General features: G+C 40.7%; 1 protein-coding gene across 4 annotated transcripts; it reads left to right on the forward strand.

Moving 5' to 3' along the window:
* The first annotated feature begins 376 nt into the window (after window positions 1-376).
* LOC148415238 (WD repeat-containing protein 47-like) lies at window positions 377-12,724 on the forward strand. Of its 4 annotated transcripts, XM_088428982.1 has the most exons (18): window positions 377-511; window positions 683-1,011; window positions 2,796-2,965; window positions 3,164-3,247; window positions 3,341-3,425; window positions 4,381-4,512; window positions 4,576-4,752; window positions 5,560-6,071; window positions 6,406-6,523; window positions 6,826-7,007; window positions 7,931-8,146; window positions 8,257-8,320; window positions 8,740-8,900; window positions 8,962-9,131; window positions 9,206-9,376; window positions 9,450-9,581; window positions 10,934-11,152; window positions 11,252-12,724. In XM_088428982.1, the coding sequence occupies exons 3-18, from the start codon at window positions 2,808-2,810 to the stop codon at window positions 11,392-11,394; spliced, it is 2,724 nt and encodes a 907-aa protein (XP_088285108.1). In that variant the 5' UTR covers window positions 377-511; window positions 683-1,011; window positions 2,796-2,807; the 3' UTR covers window positions 11,395-12,724. The 4 variants fall into 4 exon arrangements, with proteins under 4 accessions (XP_088285108.1, XP_088285106.1, XP_088285107.1 ...); XM_088428980.1 differs by having other exon boundaries at window positions 2,796-3,247; XM_088428981.1 differs by having other exon boundaries at window positions 683-871; window positions 2,796-3,247.
* Window positions 12,725-13,831: the final 1,107 nt, after the last annotated feature.

The following is a 13,831-nucleotide window of genomic DNA, read 5'->3' on the forward strand; positions in this document are numbered from 1 at the left end:
CCACTGAGGTCAGCATTGAATTCTTACTTTTTAATTTTCTGCAGTCAAATTGGGATTCAAACAATAGAATAGAATAAAATAGACTACCTTTATTGCCATTGTACTGCAGGTACACAAAGAAATTGATGTCGGTAAATTTGAAGGTAGCAGCAAAGTTAGTATTTTGTCTAGAATTAATTTGATTAGAAAATTATTTTTCATGTACAATTATTCCCTTCAAAAACATTTCCAACTTGCTTATCAACCTGAAAATGTCATCACACGCACTCCCGGGTATCGGTCAATGACAGCTCATCTGTTTTTTGGGTTTGGTCATGTGATGTTTGCAAAATGAGCTGTGATTGGTTGCTAACAACGCGTGTGATATCATTTCCAGTCAACAGCTAGTGAAAAGCGTTTTTAAATGTAGGAATTGAACATAAAAAATAAAAATAATTCAATCATCAAATTAAGTCTAGAAAAATAATCTGTTGAAAATGTGGTTGTCTTTGGAGAATCACTTTCTTTTAAGGTATTACTTTTGGCATCAACGAAGACCATCGTTTCGCGTCTCATTCTCATGACAAACAAAAGCTGATTTATTATTATGTTTATTATCACAATAATTATTTTTTTTTCGATCACATTTTATTAATAGAGGACTAGCAGTCAATTTTATTGACTAGGTAATTGTTGCCTCTAGGATCCAAACCCGACAAGACTGAAGGCGTCACAGTCTGCTCTAGGCGGCGGGCGAACGAGACACCACCGGTCGGGTCCAACAGCAGCGAGTCCAACAGCCCGTGTTCCCATCACGGAGACAGACACGGCCGTTGGGTCTTTTTATCATATGTTTGTGGGGTTTCCGCCCCCGCCCCCCATCTCCTAAACGGTGAGTACATAATTTTTCAGGATTGACGTTGCTTGTCGCCCACGGGAACAGAGCGCCCCGCCCGGCTAACGTGCGCATGGTGATGCCGCCTTCCTCGTCCCCCGCTCGGCCTTGACGAAACCTAGTCGGTAAATTTTAAGGTAAATATTGCTGCTTTTGCTGTAATCCGACAGATGCACTCGGCATGTTATGCTAACAAGTAGCCTAATCTCTTTATGACTTTTTTTTTTTTTTTGCTAGGCGGCTCTTTCTTAGTATGCTAACCTAGCATCGACTCTCTTTTAATTGCATGTTAGATTTCGCTTTGTTTTTGTTTTAGTGCCCCTTTTCAAAGACTCTCGTCAACGTTTGGCCTTGCGTTCAAAAGTCGTCATTCATTTTGCTCATTTTTGCTAGGTACTTCTAAGTGCAATAAATATCAACAATATTCTGTATTTGAATACGATAATTGTTACAGGGTTAAATTACAAGGTGCCACTCACGGGTGATTATCGTTATAGGGCACAGGTGTCGAACTCCAGTCCCCGAGGGCCAGTATCCTGCATGTTTTCCAAACCTCTTTCTCAAATACACCTGATTCAAATGATTAGGATCAAGCATCATCGGCTTGCTAATAAGACAATGTGAATCAGGTGTGTTGGGGAGAGATAACTGGAAAACATACAGGATACCAGCCCTCGAAGATTGGAGTTCAACACCTATGTTATAGGGCATACTAGGGCGATTAAATGAAGCTCTTTTTCATCTTATTCTAACAGTGAGTTTAATCATTGAAAGTTTACCTTGCTATTTTTCTTGGTACTTTTCCTTCTAAGTTTGACTTCTCTTAAAATTATTGGCTTCGTGTTTTTTTGTTTTTTTTTTACTAACAAAATAAACTAAAACCCGTGATAAACGTGGTAACAGTGTACATAACTCTTGTATATACAGTGGGGCCCCCGTGTAACGACATTAATCCATTCTGCGGTTAGGATCGTAAGGTGAATTTGTCATATGTGTTTAGAATCCCAGGTAAAAACATAAAAAAATGTGCATAAATATTAGAAATTGGGACCAAAATAGTATAGTAAGTGCTACATATATATAATATGCATGTATACAATCAGAAAACATCATAAATAAAAAATATAGAAAGGATTATTTACCTTTTGAGTGCCACTTGTTATGCCCATATTCCCTAATAAGGGTTATTTCCAGCATCGTTTCTATATAAATCATCGTATTACTTCTCTCTTTAACATCACGAGCAATCTTGGGACCCATGGCTAACCCTTTCAACGTTGAATTAAGCAGTAAAATGCACCATAAATACAGTTTTATAACCACTTATAATCGAACAAAACTTTACCATTCCGCCATTTTGAAACAAGTGAGGCCGATCAATTGCAGACCACCATCTCCGTGAGGAGACGCCGACCAATAGCAGACCAGCATTGTCGTGCATTGTATGGAACCAGTTAGACGGCAATAGTAAATAAGTGCAATTACCTAAAAACGCCAGCAGATGGAAGCAAAACAACACAAATACAGCCAAGCCCCTAGGGTCATGACATTTGTTTTTGTCGCAAATCCGGGAAAATGTCATAAAGAGGGGATGAACTCAGTATTCTAGGTCGCAACATGAAAATAATGTAAATCAGGGACGTTGTAACATGGGGGTCCACTGTATATATATATTTTTTGAAGGTCATTCAGTGGTGCCTTGTCTGACAGTTTCCTCAACTTAATTTACTAGTGTTTCATGTTTGGAGTCGTTACTTTCATCAGTTTTTTGCTTTTTGTAGCAAGTAGTCCCAGGATAGGTAGTTTGTCAATGCTGAATTTGATCGCAATTGCCACTTCAATACATCAACAATTTTGAAACTTCAATTGTGGATTCCCAAGGAAATTTGATATGATTTAATGTATTCACTGCAATTTTCAGCCCCTTGCCACCATGACTGAAGAGGAAACCATAAATATAAAGGAGGTGGAGATCATCAAGGTGATCTTGGACTTCCTGCACTCCAGGAAGTTGCACATCAGCATGCTGGCTCTGGAAAAAGAAAGCGGTGTCATTAACGGCCTCTATTCGGATGACATGCTCTTCCTCAGGTTGTATTCTCTCTCTCTCTCCTCTCTCTCTCTCTTTCTCTCTTTCTGTCTGTCAGTCTGTCTCTTTCTCTCTCAGTATATTATAATGATCCCTCTGTCTCTCTCTGTCTCTCTCACTTTCTGTCTCTCTCTGTCTCTCTCGCACACACGCACACACACTTGTGTCGTACTTTCTAGTAAAAGTTGTGATTGTTTTAGGCAACTGATGTTGGATGGCCAATGGGATGAGGTCCTGCAATTCATTCAACCATTGGAGTGTATGGAAAAGTTTGACAAAAAGAGGTATGTTCCAACTACTATTTTTTTGTGTTGGCACAAATAAAAATACACCGAAGATGGCTTTAAAACATCTCCGTGACTACGTTTCCATTTCAGGTTCCGTTACATTGTCCTAAAGCAGAAGTTTCTAGAAGCTCTGTGTGTGACTAATGCAATGTCTGCTGAGGATGAGCCACAGCATGTAAGTGAAATGTTCAAGGAGACTTGATCAAGTGATATGTAAATATTACAGATTATGTCTTGTATTCATTCAGGTGGCTGTAGATTAACTTTTGATTCATGTGGTTCTTAATGGGGATACATGAAGGCACTTATGTGGGTAGGTGAGATTTTAACAAGGTTTCTCCAGGTATCAGCAAATCTCATTTGAAATCCATTTAATGTGTGACAGGATCAGAGCATTTTTTTTCAAGTTAAGAGCAAAATAATTAAAACATAAAGCAATGTACAGTATGTGTTAAAATGACTAATTTGAAGACTATGAATCTTTTTTTTGTTTTATATGGACACACTGTAATTAGAGATGAGATTTTCTGGCGATGAACCTAAAAAAAATAAATCCGATTATTACACGACTCATCTTTTGGAGTTGCTAAATAAATAAAAAAATAAATAAAATGTGTCTAGTGGTGCCACGATTAATGTAGTCCAGACATGGATGGAGTAGCAATTTCTTTTAAGTCTTTTTTGTAATAAAAAACTGCAGATGAACCACACTTGACTATAAGCTACAGTGTTCTAAGTGTGTAAAAAAAAAAAGTATCGATTTTTGGTCTGAAATTTATGGTAAGTTCTGTATTGAAGTTGTCAATTCAGGTAAATGAGGTCAAAGGCGTGGTGACGGGATTGGGTCACATTGTTCAGGCATCTGTGAACACTTTAGTACATACCAGCCACAGTAGTAGGTCAGAGTTTTCATTTCTGCCCTAGTTAGTTTCATTTACCCATGAAGAGTTAGAGTCTTTTTTTTTTTTTTTTAAGCTAGTATGGAGAAATCTCACTGCAGCCCACCAAACAAAAACCTCTAAACAAATTGATGCACATGTTGATTTTTGTACCTATGCAAAAGAATAGACAAGCATTTAGTTGTTCTGCCTGTCACTATGCATCATTATTGATAGTTTTGTTTTTTTTAGTTGGAGTTTACCATGCAGGAGGCAGTCAAGTCTCTGCACAGTCTGGAGGAGTTCTGCCACTCAAAAGACGACTACAGCAAACTGTGTCTGCTGCTCACCTTGCCTCGCCTCACAAACCACGCCGAGTTTAAGGCAAGGGATTTCAGCCGACTTGTGGTGCAAGTAAATGTAACTTGACGGGCGCTGTCTTGTCAGGACTGGAACCCGAGCACGGCCCGAGTGCAGTGCTTCGAGGAGGCTTGCGGCATGGTGGCCGAGTTCATCCCGGCCGATCGCAAGCTGAGCGAGGCTGGATTCAAGGCCAGCGGTGATCGCCTCTTCCAGCTGCTCCTCAAAGGAGTCCTCTATGAGTGCTGTGTGGAGTTCTGCCAGGTTGGGACCCCACACTAGGACCCTAATCTTCTGCTGCTAAAAAGTTGCATTTTATCATGTTTTTCTATACTTTACAATACAGTTCCATTCTGTCAGATTTGATTTTTTTTTTTGCATTTTTTTTTTTTTGAGGGCATAGATTTCATTTCAATGGGTAGGATTGATTTATAGAGTTCCTAAACCTATTTTGCACAAAGCTTAACAATTATTAATCATTAATTTGATAGTCAATATATTATTCATGTACCAATACCTTTCTAACTTTTCACTTATTTCAGTCATAAGCTTTATCACAGAATTGAGGTTCCCATATTGATCAAATAAAAAATGCCATGTGACTTCGGCACATGGCACAGAAGAGTACTGTAAACAACCTTGCCAAATTGAACGGTTAAAACAAATGTGAAGGTAAATATAATGAGGCTTCAGACGTCTGAAAAACAAGCCCTACCGCTCTCAAACACAGTGTGCATTATCCATTCAACTGCCTTAACTACCTTAACTACTTTGAGAGCCTATAAAAAGCCTATAAAAATGCATCTTATGCCTGCTCATAACTACATAGCTGAGCTGCAAAAGTATATCCGCATAACTCATTCACTGCCATTGACGACGAAAGGGAATTGTGTCAAGCCCTGCCACGCATAGAAATAGTATGTAATCCCCATATTGTATGTAGTGGCCTTTATAGACCCATTCACTGCCAGCTTGGTTGAAATGTATTTTTAACCCACATGGCTGTTAGTGAAAGTGGATTTCTGACGACTATTGCCGTCAGTGGAAGGTTGTCAATGTGTTTGCGCCCAGAGCAAGGCGACTGGCGAGGAAATCACGGAGAGCGAGGTCCTGCTGGGCATGGACATGCTGTGCGGCAACGGCTGCGACGACGTAGACCTGTCCCTGCTGTCCTGGATGCAGAATCTGTCCCACAATGTCTTCTCTTGCGCCTTTGAGCAGAAGCAGCTCAACGTCCACGTGGACCGCCTGGTCAAACCGGCCAAGACGGGCTACGCCGACCTGCTTACGCCGCTCATCAGCAAACTATCTCCGTACCCATCATCGCCGCTGCGCCGGCCCCAATCGGCCGACACCTACATGTCGCGTTCTTTGAATCCGGCTCTGGACGGCCTGTCCTACGGCCTGTCCAATCAGGACAAGCGACCTGGCGGTAGCGAGGGCGCGACGGCCAAAGGCGTCTCACCCATGTCTAACTCTTTTGCTAACTTCCACTACCCGGGAGCGGGCGGGCAGAACCTCAGCAGGAGCCTCGTTATGGACAGCTCCGACTGCCACAGCATTTTTGAGGAGTCGCCAGAAACGTAAGTTAAACCTTCTGCTGCTGCTGCATGAAAATGTTGATGTTTAATTTAAATATTTAAGGAAGATGTTTGTAAATGTCTTTATTTTGATTTAATACATACATTGTCTGCTTTCATGGAGGACTAAATAAATCAGAGTTATTCTGAGGATACGGACCATTTTAGATTGTTAAACGATTAATCAATTACTAAAAAGAGTTATTCATTTATTTGATTTATTTGATTTGTTGTTGATTAATCATCGCACCTCTAGCTTGCTTCAGAATTTAGCTGGTTTGTTCATACTTTGCTTGCTGGATCTCATGCGTACGTGTGTGACGGCGGATGCGTGTAGGTCGAGGACCGACACGCCTCTAGACAAAAGGATGGTTTCCGACACAGCTCAGAACTCACGTCCTGCCTCGGCTCCCGGAGAGGATGCGCCATCCACCGCCTCTACTGAAAAGAATGAGGTCAATTGACAAACTTACTTCTTACTTACTTACTTAGTTGCTCTACTTACCGAGTTGCAATAGCTAAATGCTATATGCTACTGGTGTTGGAATGATGTAGCCTCAAAGTATCTTTGGAATTCCCCTTTGTTAAGCATGTAAAACATTGGGCGCAGTTTGTGACTTTCTGAAAGTTGGCGGAGCGTGACTTTAGCCTTTGAGGCTCCCACAAGAAATTGCTTTTGTGTTCCCTGATGTGATTTTCCTGAACCGATCCTCTGCGTGTGCTGTTTAACTGCCACCCGTTGCGCTCGGACCCGCAGCCGTGGGACTCGGCGGAGAAGTACGAGGAATTTTACCGTCAGCGCCTGCGGGTGCAACAGCACCTGGAGCACAAGCAGCAGCAGAGGCAGATGTACAAGCAGATGTTGTTGGAAGGCGGCGTGCAGCAGGAACCTCCGGCCAGCGACTTGCAGCACAGCCTCACCCAAAAGTTCCTCAACAGGTCAGAAGAAGAGAGAGGGTGGGGCCCTCTTTATCTGTATCTGCATTATTCACGTTGTCAGCGCTTGCTCGGTTCCTTTTCTTTGGTGTCGCTTTAGGTCTCTTTTTTGAAGAATTGTAATTTTAGTTACCTCATATGAACCCTGAGTGTTTTTGTTTTCTCTTAGTGTGCTCAGAAAAGGACATGCTGGGCTTTCTCATCATGTCTCATGGGTGTGGCTGGTATGCAATTCATTTTGCTGACTTGCAGAGACAAAATGGACACAAATGAATAGACTGGTTCTCAGGAGCATATGGTATTAATTAGAATTGACATCAATCTGATGGACATTCAATATTTTGCACCATGCAAAATTGAAGATCGATGTCAAAATTAGCTCAATCACTTAGTTCTAATCATTGAGTGAATCTACATAAGACATTAAATCCCCATTGTTTCCAAAAAAAAAAAAAAAGATAGTGTATCAAAAGATTTGTGCATCAAAAGTAGTAGTGGCATGGGTAATGGGTAATATTCATACTTGTATCAGTTAGAAAAAAGTAGTATCCTATGTTTTGGTAAAAAGCCCACCCCCAGAATGACTAGTGAAATTCATGCTTCATTCATTCATTCTTTTTTTCCATTCATGTCATTTTCAATGATGTTTTTTCACTTAAAAAATGTAAAAACTATATTTCGTTTATTAGTGTTTTATTGTTTCGGGTTTTTTTATTTTTTCGTTTAAATCATTTTTTCAAATGTGTTTTTTCTATGGCCAGACAGTAAATATTAGCCTACAGAGTAAATATTGTTTAACTAAATATTACTACAAATGGGTGACTTTTTTTTTTTTCTTTTTCTGGCTTGGTTTTTTTGTTCCCCAAAAGCCCAGTCATAATATTTGATTCATTACATCGGAATGTAAACTGTGCCGCTGTGCCCAGGTCCATCCAGAAGCTGGAGGAGCTTAACGTGGGCATGGAAAATTTAGGGGAGGAAGTGAAGTCGTTGGCCCAGCAGTGCAATGGCAATGTGCCTTCCTCCAAGTGCAACAGCAGCAGCAGCAGCCCTGAGCGTGAGCGCGAGGGCGGGGTGCTCAGCAGCACACCCCGGCATGTTCCAATTTTGCCATGCAATCACTCCCCCATTTTCTCCCACAGGTTGGTGCTATGTCACAGGGGTCAGAGGCAAACGAACCTTTTGATGCCTTTTTTTTTACTTTATTTTTTATTTATTTATTTATTTATTTTTGTTCTTGCCTTGTTGACAGCGGGCAGAATTACGAAGCTGGTCCACATGGTGACTTGCCGGCCTCGTTACCCCGCAGCATAGAGGTGCGTTTACACACTTCGTGTTAAGTGCTCATTTGTTTTCCACCAAGAAGTTCAGTTTTCTTTTTTTTTTTTTCAACATTTTTTATTACAATTTTAATCAGGGTAATAAATACAACAAATATTTAGTTAGTTGATAAAGTTTGTCATTAAAAAAAGAAAAAAAAAAAACTCATGTCCAAAATGTTCAGACTCCAATAACATACACTGATTTAAAATCCGTATTAATGTCAACTTATTCTTGTGTAAATGCTGTCATGAAGTATTTATTCATGATAGCCCATCTGCGAGTCAATAATCACTTGACGCCATAACAACTTGGCATTTTCATTTTGTTAGCGTCAAAAAAGGTATTGTGATGACATACAGTATATACGAGATCGTAATATATTTTGGACCTTTTTTTTTCCTCTTTTTGAAAGGGCGGTGAGCAAGAAAAACGTCTGTTTGTACCCGTGCATACGTTGGAGGACACTCAGGCCGTTCGCGCTGTCTCCTTTCACCCGTCAGGGGCCCTCTACGCCGTGGGCTCCAACTCCAAAACGCTCCGTGTCTGTGCCTATCCGGAAATGCAGGACAGCAGGTGACCCGGACACGCCATTTTTGTGTTTGAACTTCATTGGCTCATGTCCTTGTCCAACTAGTGCCTCAAGTCCGACAAAGCATCCGGCAGTGTGCTTCAAGAGGAACAAACACCACAAAGGGTCCATCTACTGCGTGGCCTGGAGCCGCTGCGGCCAGCTGCTGGCCACCGGCTCCAACGACAAATACGTCAAAGTTCTGCCCTTCAGTGCCGACACCTGCAACGCCACAGGTTGGCCTGCGTCTTGACCTTTGACCTTGACCTTCCCACTCAAACCAAACGGCAGCCACGATTTGCGCTCGCAGGCCCGGACTTGGAGTTCAGCATGCATGATGGCACCATTCGGGACCTGGCCTTCATGGAGGGTCCCGAAAGTGGGGGGGCAATCTTGATCAGCGCCGGCGCTGGAGACTGCAACATCTACACCACCGACTGCCAGCGAGGCCAGGGCCTGCATGCCCTCAGCGGGCACACGGGTACGCCTCGGGGCACCCGCCCGAGCCCCGCGGCCTCGGCGGTCCGCCCCAATGTGCGGCATTTTGCCGGCAGGTCACATCTTGTCGCTGTACACATGGGGCGGCTGGATGATCGCCTCGGGCTCCCAGGACAAGACGGTGCGCTTCTGGGATCTCCGGGTGCCCACCTGCGTGCGGGTGGTGGGTACAGCCTTCCACGGCTCAGGTATGTCAAAGGAGGAGGTGTGTGACTGCGCGCTTGGCAAAAGTCCATCGAAGCCGGCCGCTTGATGCTCAAACGCTCACCATTCGGTTGATTGCAAATCAAGCCAAAAAAATCTTTTTGAAATTGTCATGTCAGAAGTTATTTTAAAAAATGGGTGAAGAAAATAATATACTGTATGTATGTGGACCGTATATGATAGTTTTTTTCGCAAAAAATGACCATGTAAGGATATTTTGGGCAAAAAAAAACGCCCATGTAGGATATTTTCTCACAAAATACAAAAAGAAAAACACCATGTATAGTGTTTTCTTGCAAAATAAAACCCCCATCATGTAAATTAAAGGTATTTTATTTATTGAAAGGTTTTTTGTTTGATTTTTTTTTGCTTCATACGACTATGTATTGCAAGGCTTTTTTTTTTTTTTTTTTTGCTAAATATGACCATTTATAACTACTCTTTTTTTTTCTAGCAAAAAAGCTGGCCTTGTATAGTAAGGTTTTATTTGTTTTCATAAAAACCCACAATGTACAGGTTTTTTTTAGGGGCAAAAAATACCATGTATAGTGAGGTGTTGCAAAATAAAACCCCATCATATAAAGTAAAGCCATTCTATTTATTTAAAAAAAAAGGCATTTTTTATGCTACGTACACCTATGTATAATAAGGCTGTTTATTTTTTTGCTAGATAACCCTTTATAACTTTTTTTTTTTTCCCCTTACAAAAAGCTGGCCATGGCAGCTGTAGGGCTTTATTTGTTTGCAAAAAAAAAAAACCCATCACAAATCAAGGTAAAAAAATTGGCCAGCATTTCTTGAAACATTGTCACAAATTATTTTAAAAATAAAAAGTTTTTTAAAAATGACACGTGAGTTTTAACTTTTTAGTTTGAAGCTTTTATCGCAAGGGTTTCAAACTCCTTTTTATCGCGAGCCACATCGTAGTGATAGTTTCTGTCAGACAGCCGATATGACAATGAACTCAAATAAATGACACCTAGGTTTGAAATCAGAGGCTGGTAAAAACTGTTCAAAAGAAAGATTAGGAATTAAAAAAAAAAAAAAAAAGCTTTTTTTTTCCCCCCCAAAACTTTTTAAAAGTTGAAGAAAGCTTGCAAGTTTGCTATTTTAGCCAGAAGGCTGAAGTCAAATGAATATTTGCGGGCCTCATTAAATGATGTGGTGGGCCAGATCTGGCCCCCGGGCCTTGAGTTTGACACCTGTGTTTTATTGTATTCTTAACTACCCTCCCCGCATAACAATTAAAAATACAGTACAAAAACTTCTTTCGGGAGACATCAGTCTGATTTTGTGGATCCTTACATCCTATTTTATATTCTTTGGTGGCGTTCAGGCAGCCCGGTGGCGTCGGTGGCGGTGGACCCTAGTGGGCGCCTGCTGGCGACGGGCCAAGAGGACAGCGCCTGCATGCTGTACGACATCCGAGGCGGGCGCATCGTGCAGGTGTACCGCCCGCATGCTGGCGACGTGCGCTCAGTGCGTTTCTCTCCTGGTGCGCGCTACCTGCTCACCGGCTCCTACGATGCAAAAGTCATGGTCACCGACCTGCAAGGTCAGGATTAAGGAGCTTCGAATATTGGTGGCGCTGCGATTAACCGATGAGAATTTCCTGTTTGGGTAAATGTTGCAATTTCTCTCTTGCTGCTTTCAGGCGACCTGACCAAGCAGCTGCCCGTCACCATGGTGGGGGAGCACGGCGACAAGGTCATCCAGTGCCGCTGGCACACCCACCACCTGTCCTTCCTGTCCTCATCAGCCGACCGCACCGTCACGCTGTGGACTCACAACCCCTAATGTGACACACACACACACACACTAGTTGGCACATCCTTATGAGCGTTTGCTCCAGGTCATTTCTTGTGGCCCAAACGGACCCTTTTTCGGAAGTTCAAGTTCATGTTGAATGGTGCTTTGCTTTACAAAAATGGCAATTGGCATGCATTTTTTTATTATTACTTTTTTGTTTTGTTTTTTTGTTTTTGTTTTGTTTTTTGTTAAATAAGCCAAAACCAGGTCAAAATGACCCAAGAGTATTATTGCGGTTTCTTCTTCACAAAAACCTCTCTGTGAAACCTTTGGATTACTACACAGGGCCCTGGGTCAAATTGACCATTCCAGAGAATCATATGGAACACAAGAAATATACGTTAAGTACTATGTTACTCTCTGAGTTGGTCAAAAATGTGTGTTTTTGTTTTTTTTGTTTTTTTTTTTAACCCTGGGATAAATGCACATTATTACCCATTCTGGAGAAATGAGTGGGCAATATTTGGGTCAACTGAATAGGCCTTGGGTCAAAATGAGCCAGGGACATGATTGCCGTTTCTTGCGAACAGACATCACAAGAGGCTTCAAAAAAAGAGAAGCTGCCAGCCAAGCAGCAGTATTCTCCCTGACTACATTTATGTTTTGTTTTTTTTTTCTCTTCTCCACGGATTCTCACACACACACACATAAGCAGAGCAGGTTGCATGCACATTGACTGTTTTTCATGGTGGTGCCTTTCTTAGTTGTCAAGTAAGCACAGCAGACAAGATCCAATTCCACATTTTTTGTTTTCCCATTTGCTCAACCTGCTCTTGTAGTTTTTTTTGGGGGGTGAAATTGTGATTTCCCCCTAGTGGTCACCTTGACAACGGCTTTTCCTTGCTTCTGGACGTTACTGTAGCCCGTGCATTTTGTGGACCTTGTCTTGATCAGTATTATTGGCAAAAGCCGTTGTTGTGAAGCCAGTGAAGCCAAAGGGAATCAATGAGTTTTTTGTCCTTTTTGTAGTTGTTCAAATGCTGCTGTTGTAAGGTCACGCCACTTAGGGGGTAGTTAATATGCTTTCTCATTTTATGCCCAGTGACCATTAATCTTTTTTTGGAAGCCAGTATTTGGGACTGTTGACATTTCATGCACTTTTTGTTGTCCTGATTTTATTTCAAACGTTTGTAATGCTCACATCTTTTAACCAATAACACCAAACTAGAATATGCATAGTTATTTATTTCAGCTGTGATTATGTACAGGTAATAGGATGTTTTCAAATGCTCTAACTGATGTGTTAAGCCTCTCAAATATTTTAATTTAATGGAAGCTCACAGATTGTGCTAACAATCAATAAAGTGTCTTTAATCAAGCCTAATTGTGTTTCATTTGATGGGGCAAAACAAAAACAAAAAAAACAGATGACCTTTTCTATTTTGCCAAAACCAAACAACCATGTAACAGTAGTATATGTATAGTAAGGCTTTGTTGGGGGTGGGGCTTTTTCACAAAAAAAGGCCTTTTTGATGGCCATTTTTGCAACAAAAAAGCCTACATGGTCAATTTTTGAGGAAAAAAAGCCATACTAAACATGTTTGTTTTTGTCAAAGATTGATTTTTAATGAATATTTTCAGTTATTAAATGGCCATATAAAGTGTTTTTTTTCCCCACAAAAACCTCGCCTTTAGTAGTTAGGGCATTACAAGTATGATCAACTACAGCAAAAAGAAAGATAAAAGTCATTTCATTGATTGCTAGTGAATATTTGCAATTATTAAATACATATTATGTCCATATAAAGTGTTTTTTCCACAATAACCTACCCTGTAGTATTTAGGGCATTCATATTTTGACCTACTACAGCAAAAAGAAAGAGTCATTTCATTGATTATTAGTGAATATTTTCAGTTATAAAATGCATAGTATTTACATAAGTGTTTTTTTCACAATAACCTCATCTGTAGTAGTCAGGTCATTACCAGTATGATCTATTACAGCAAAAAGAATGGTAAAAAGTCATTTTATCGATTTTTAGTGAACATTATTTCACACTGAAACGTGTCATTTGCAAACAGTCTCCACCGAATGTCAAGCAAATATCGAATAACCATCATTACCTTGCTCGCCTTCTGTGATGTCAGACTCTCGGATAAATACCCCTCATGCACACGCCTATGATTTACTGGGCTACACAGTCTGGTTTCTGGAGCTTTTAAACATCAATTAAACTGAATCAAAACTTGTCATTATATGTGATGCTGTCAAAACGTGAAAAAAAATCATTTAAAATAAATATCCACAAAATTTTATGAAGTCCAACTTAGTTTACTATAAGAACATCTTTTTCTATTAAATGAATATGAACGAAATAAAATAAGACATAATAAAAAAAAAAAAACCAATATATAAAAGGCTTGCACTCACCAAAACAAACGGCGGACACTATTGATCAGTCTTTTCGAAACCTCTCCATTTTTC

The sequence above is a fragment of the Hippichthys cyanospilos genome, chromosome 12 (assembly GCF_059441005.1).
Source record: "Hippichthys cyanospilos isolate Australia breed blue-spotted pipefish chromosome 12, RoL_Hcya_1.0, whole genome shotgun sequence".
NCBI lineage: Eukaryota > Metazoa > Chordata > Actinopteri > Syngnathiformes > Syngnathidae > Hippichthys > Hippichthys cyanospilos.

Coding starts and splice junctions, on each gene's coding strand:
- LOC148415238 (XM_088428980.1), top strand. CDS start 2,808: ATGACTGAAGAGGAAACCATAAATATAAAGGAGGTGGAGATCATCAAG. Junction 3,248..3,340: donor GAAAAGTTTGACAAAAAGAG/GTATGTTCCAAC, acceptor TTTCCATTTCAG/GTTCCGTTACATTGTCCTAA. Junction 8,901..8,961: donor CCGGAAATGCAGGACAGCAG/GTGACCCGGACA, acceptor TTGTCCAACTAG/TGCCTCAAGTCCGACAAAGC.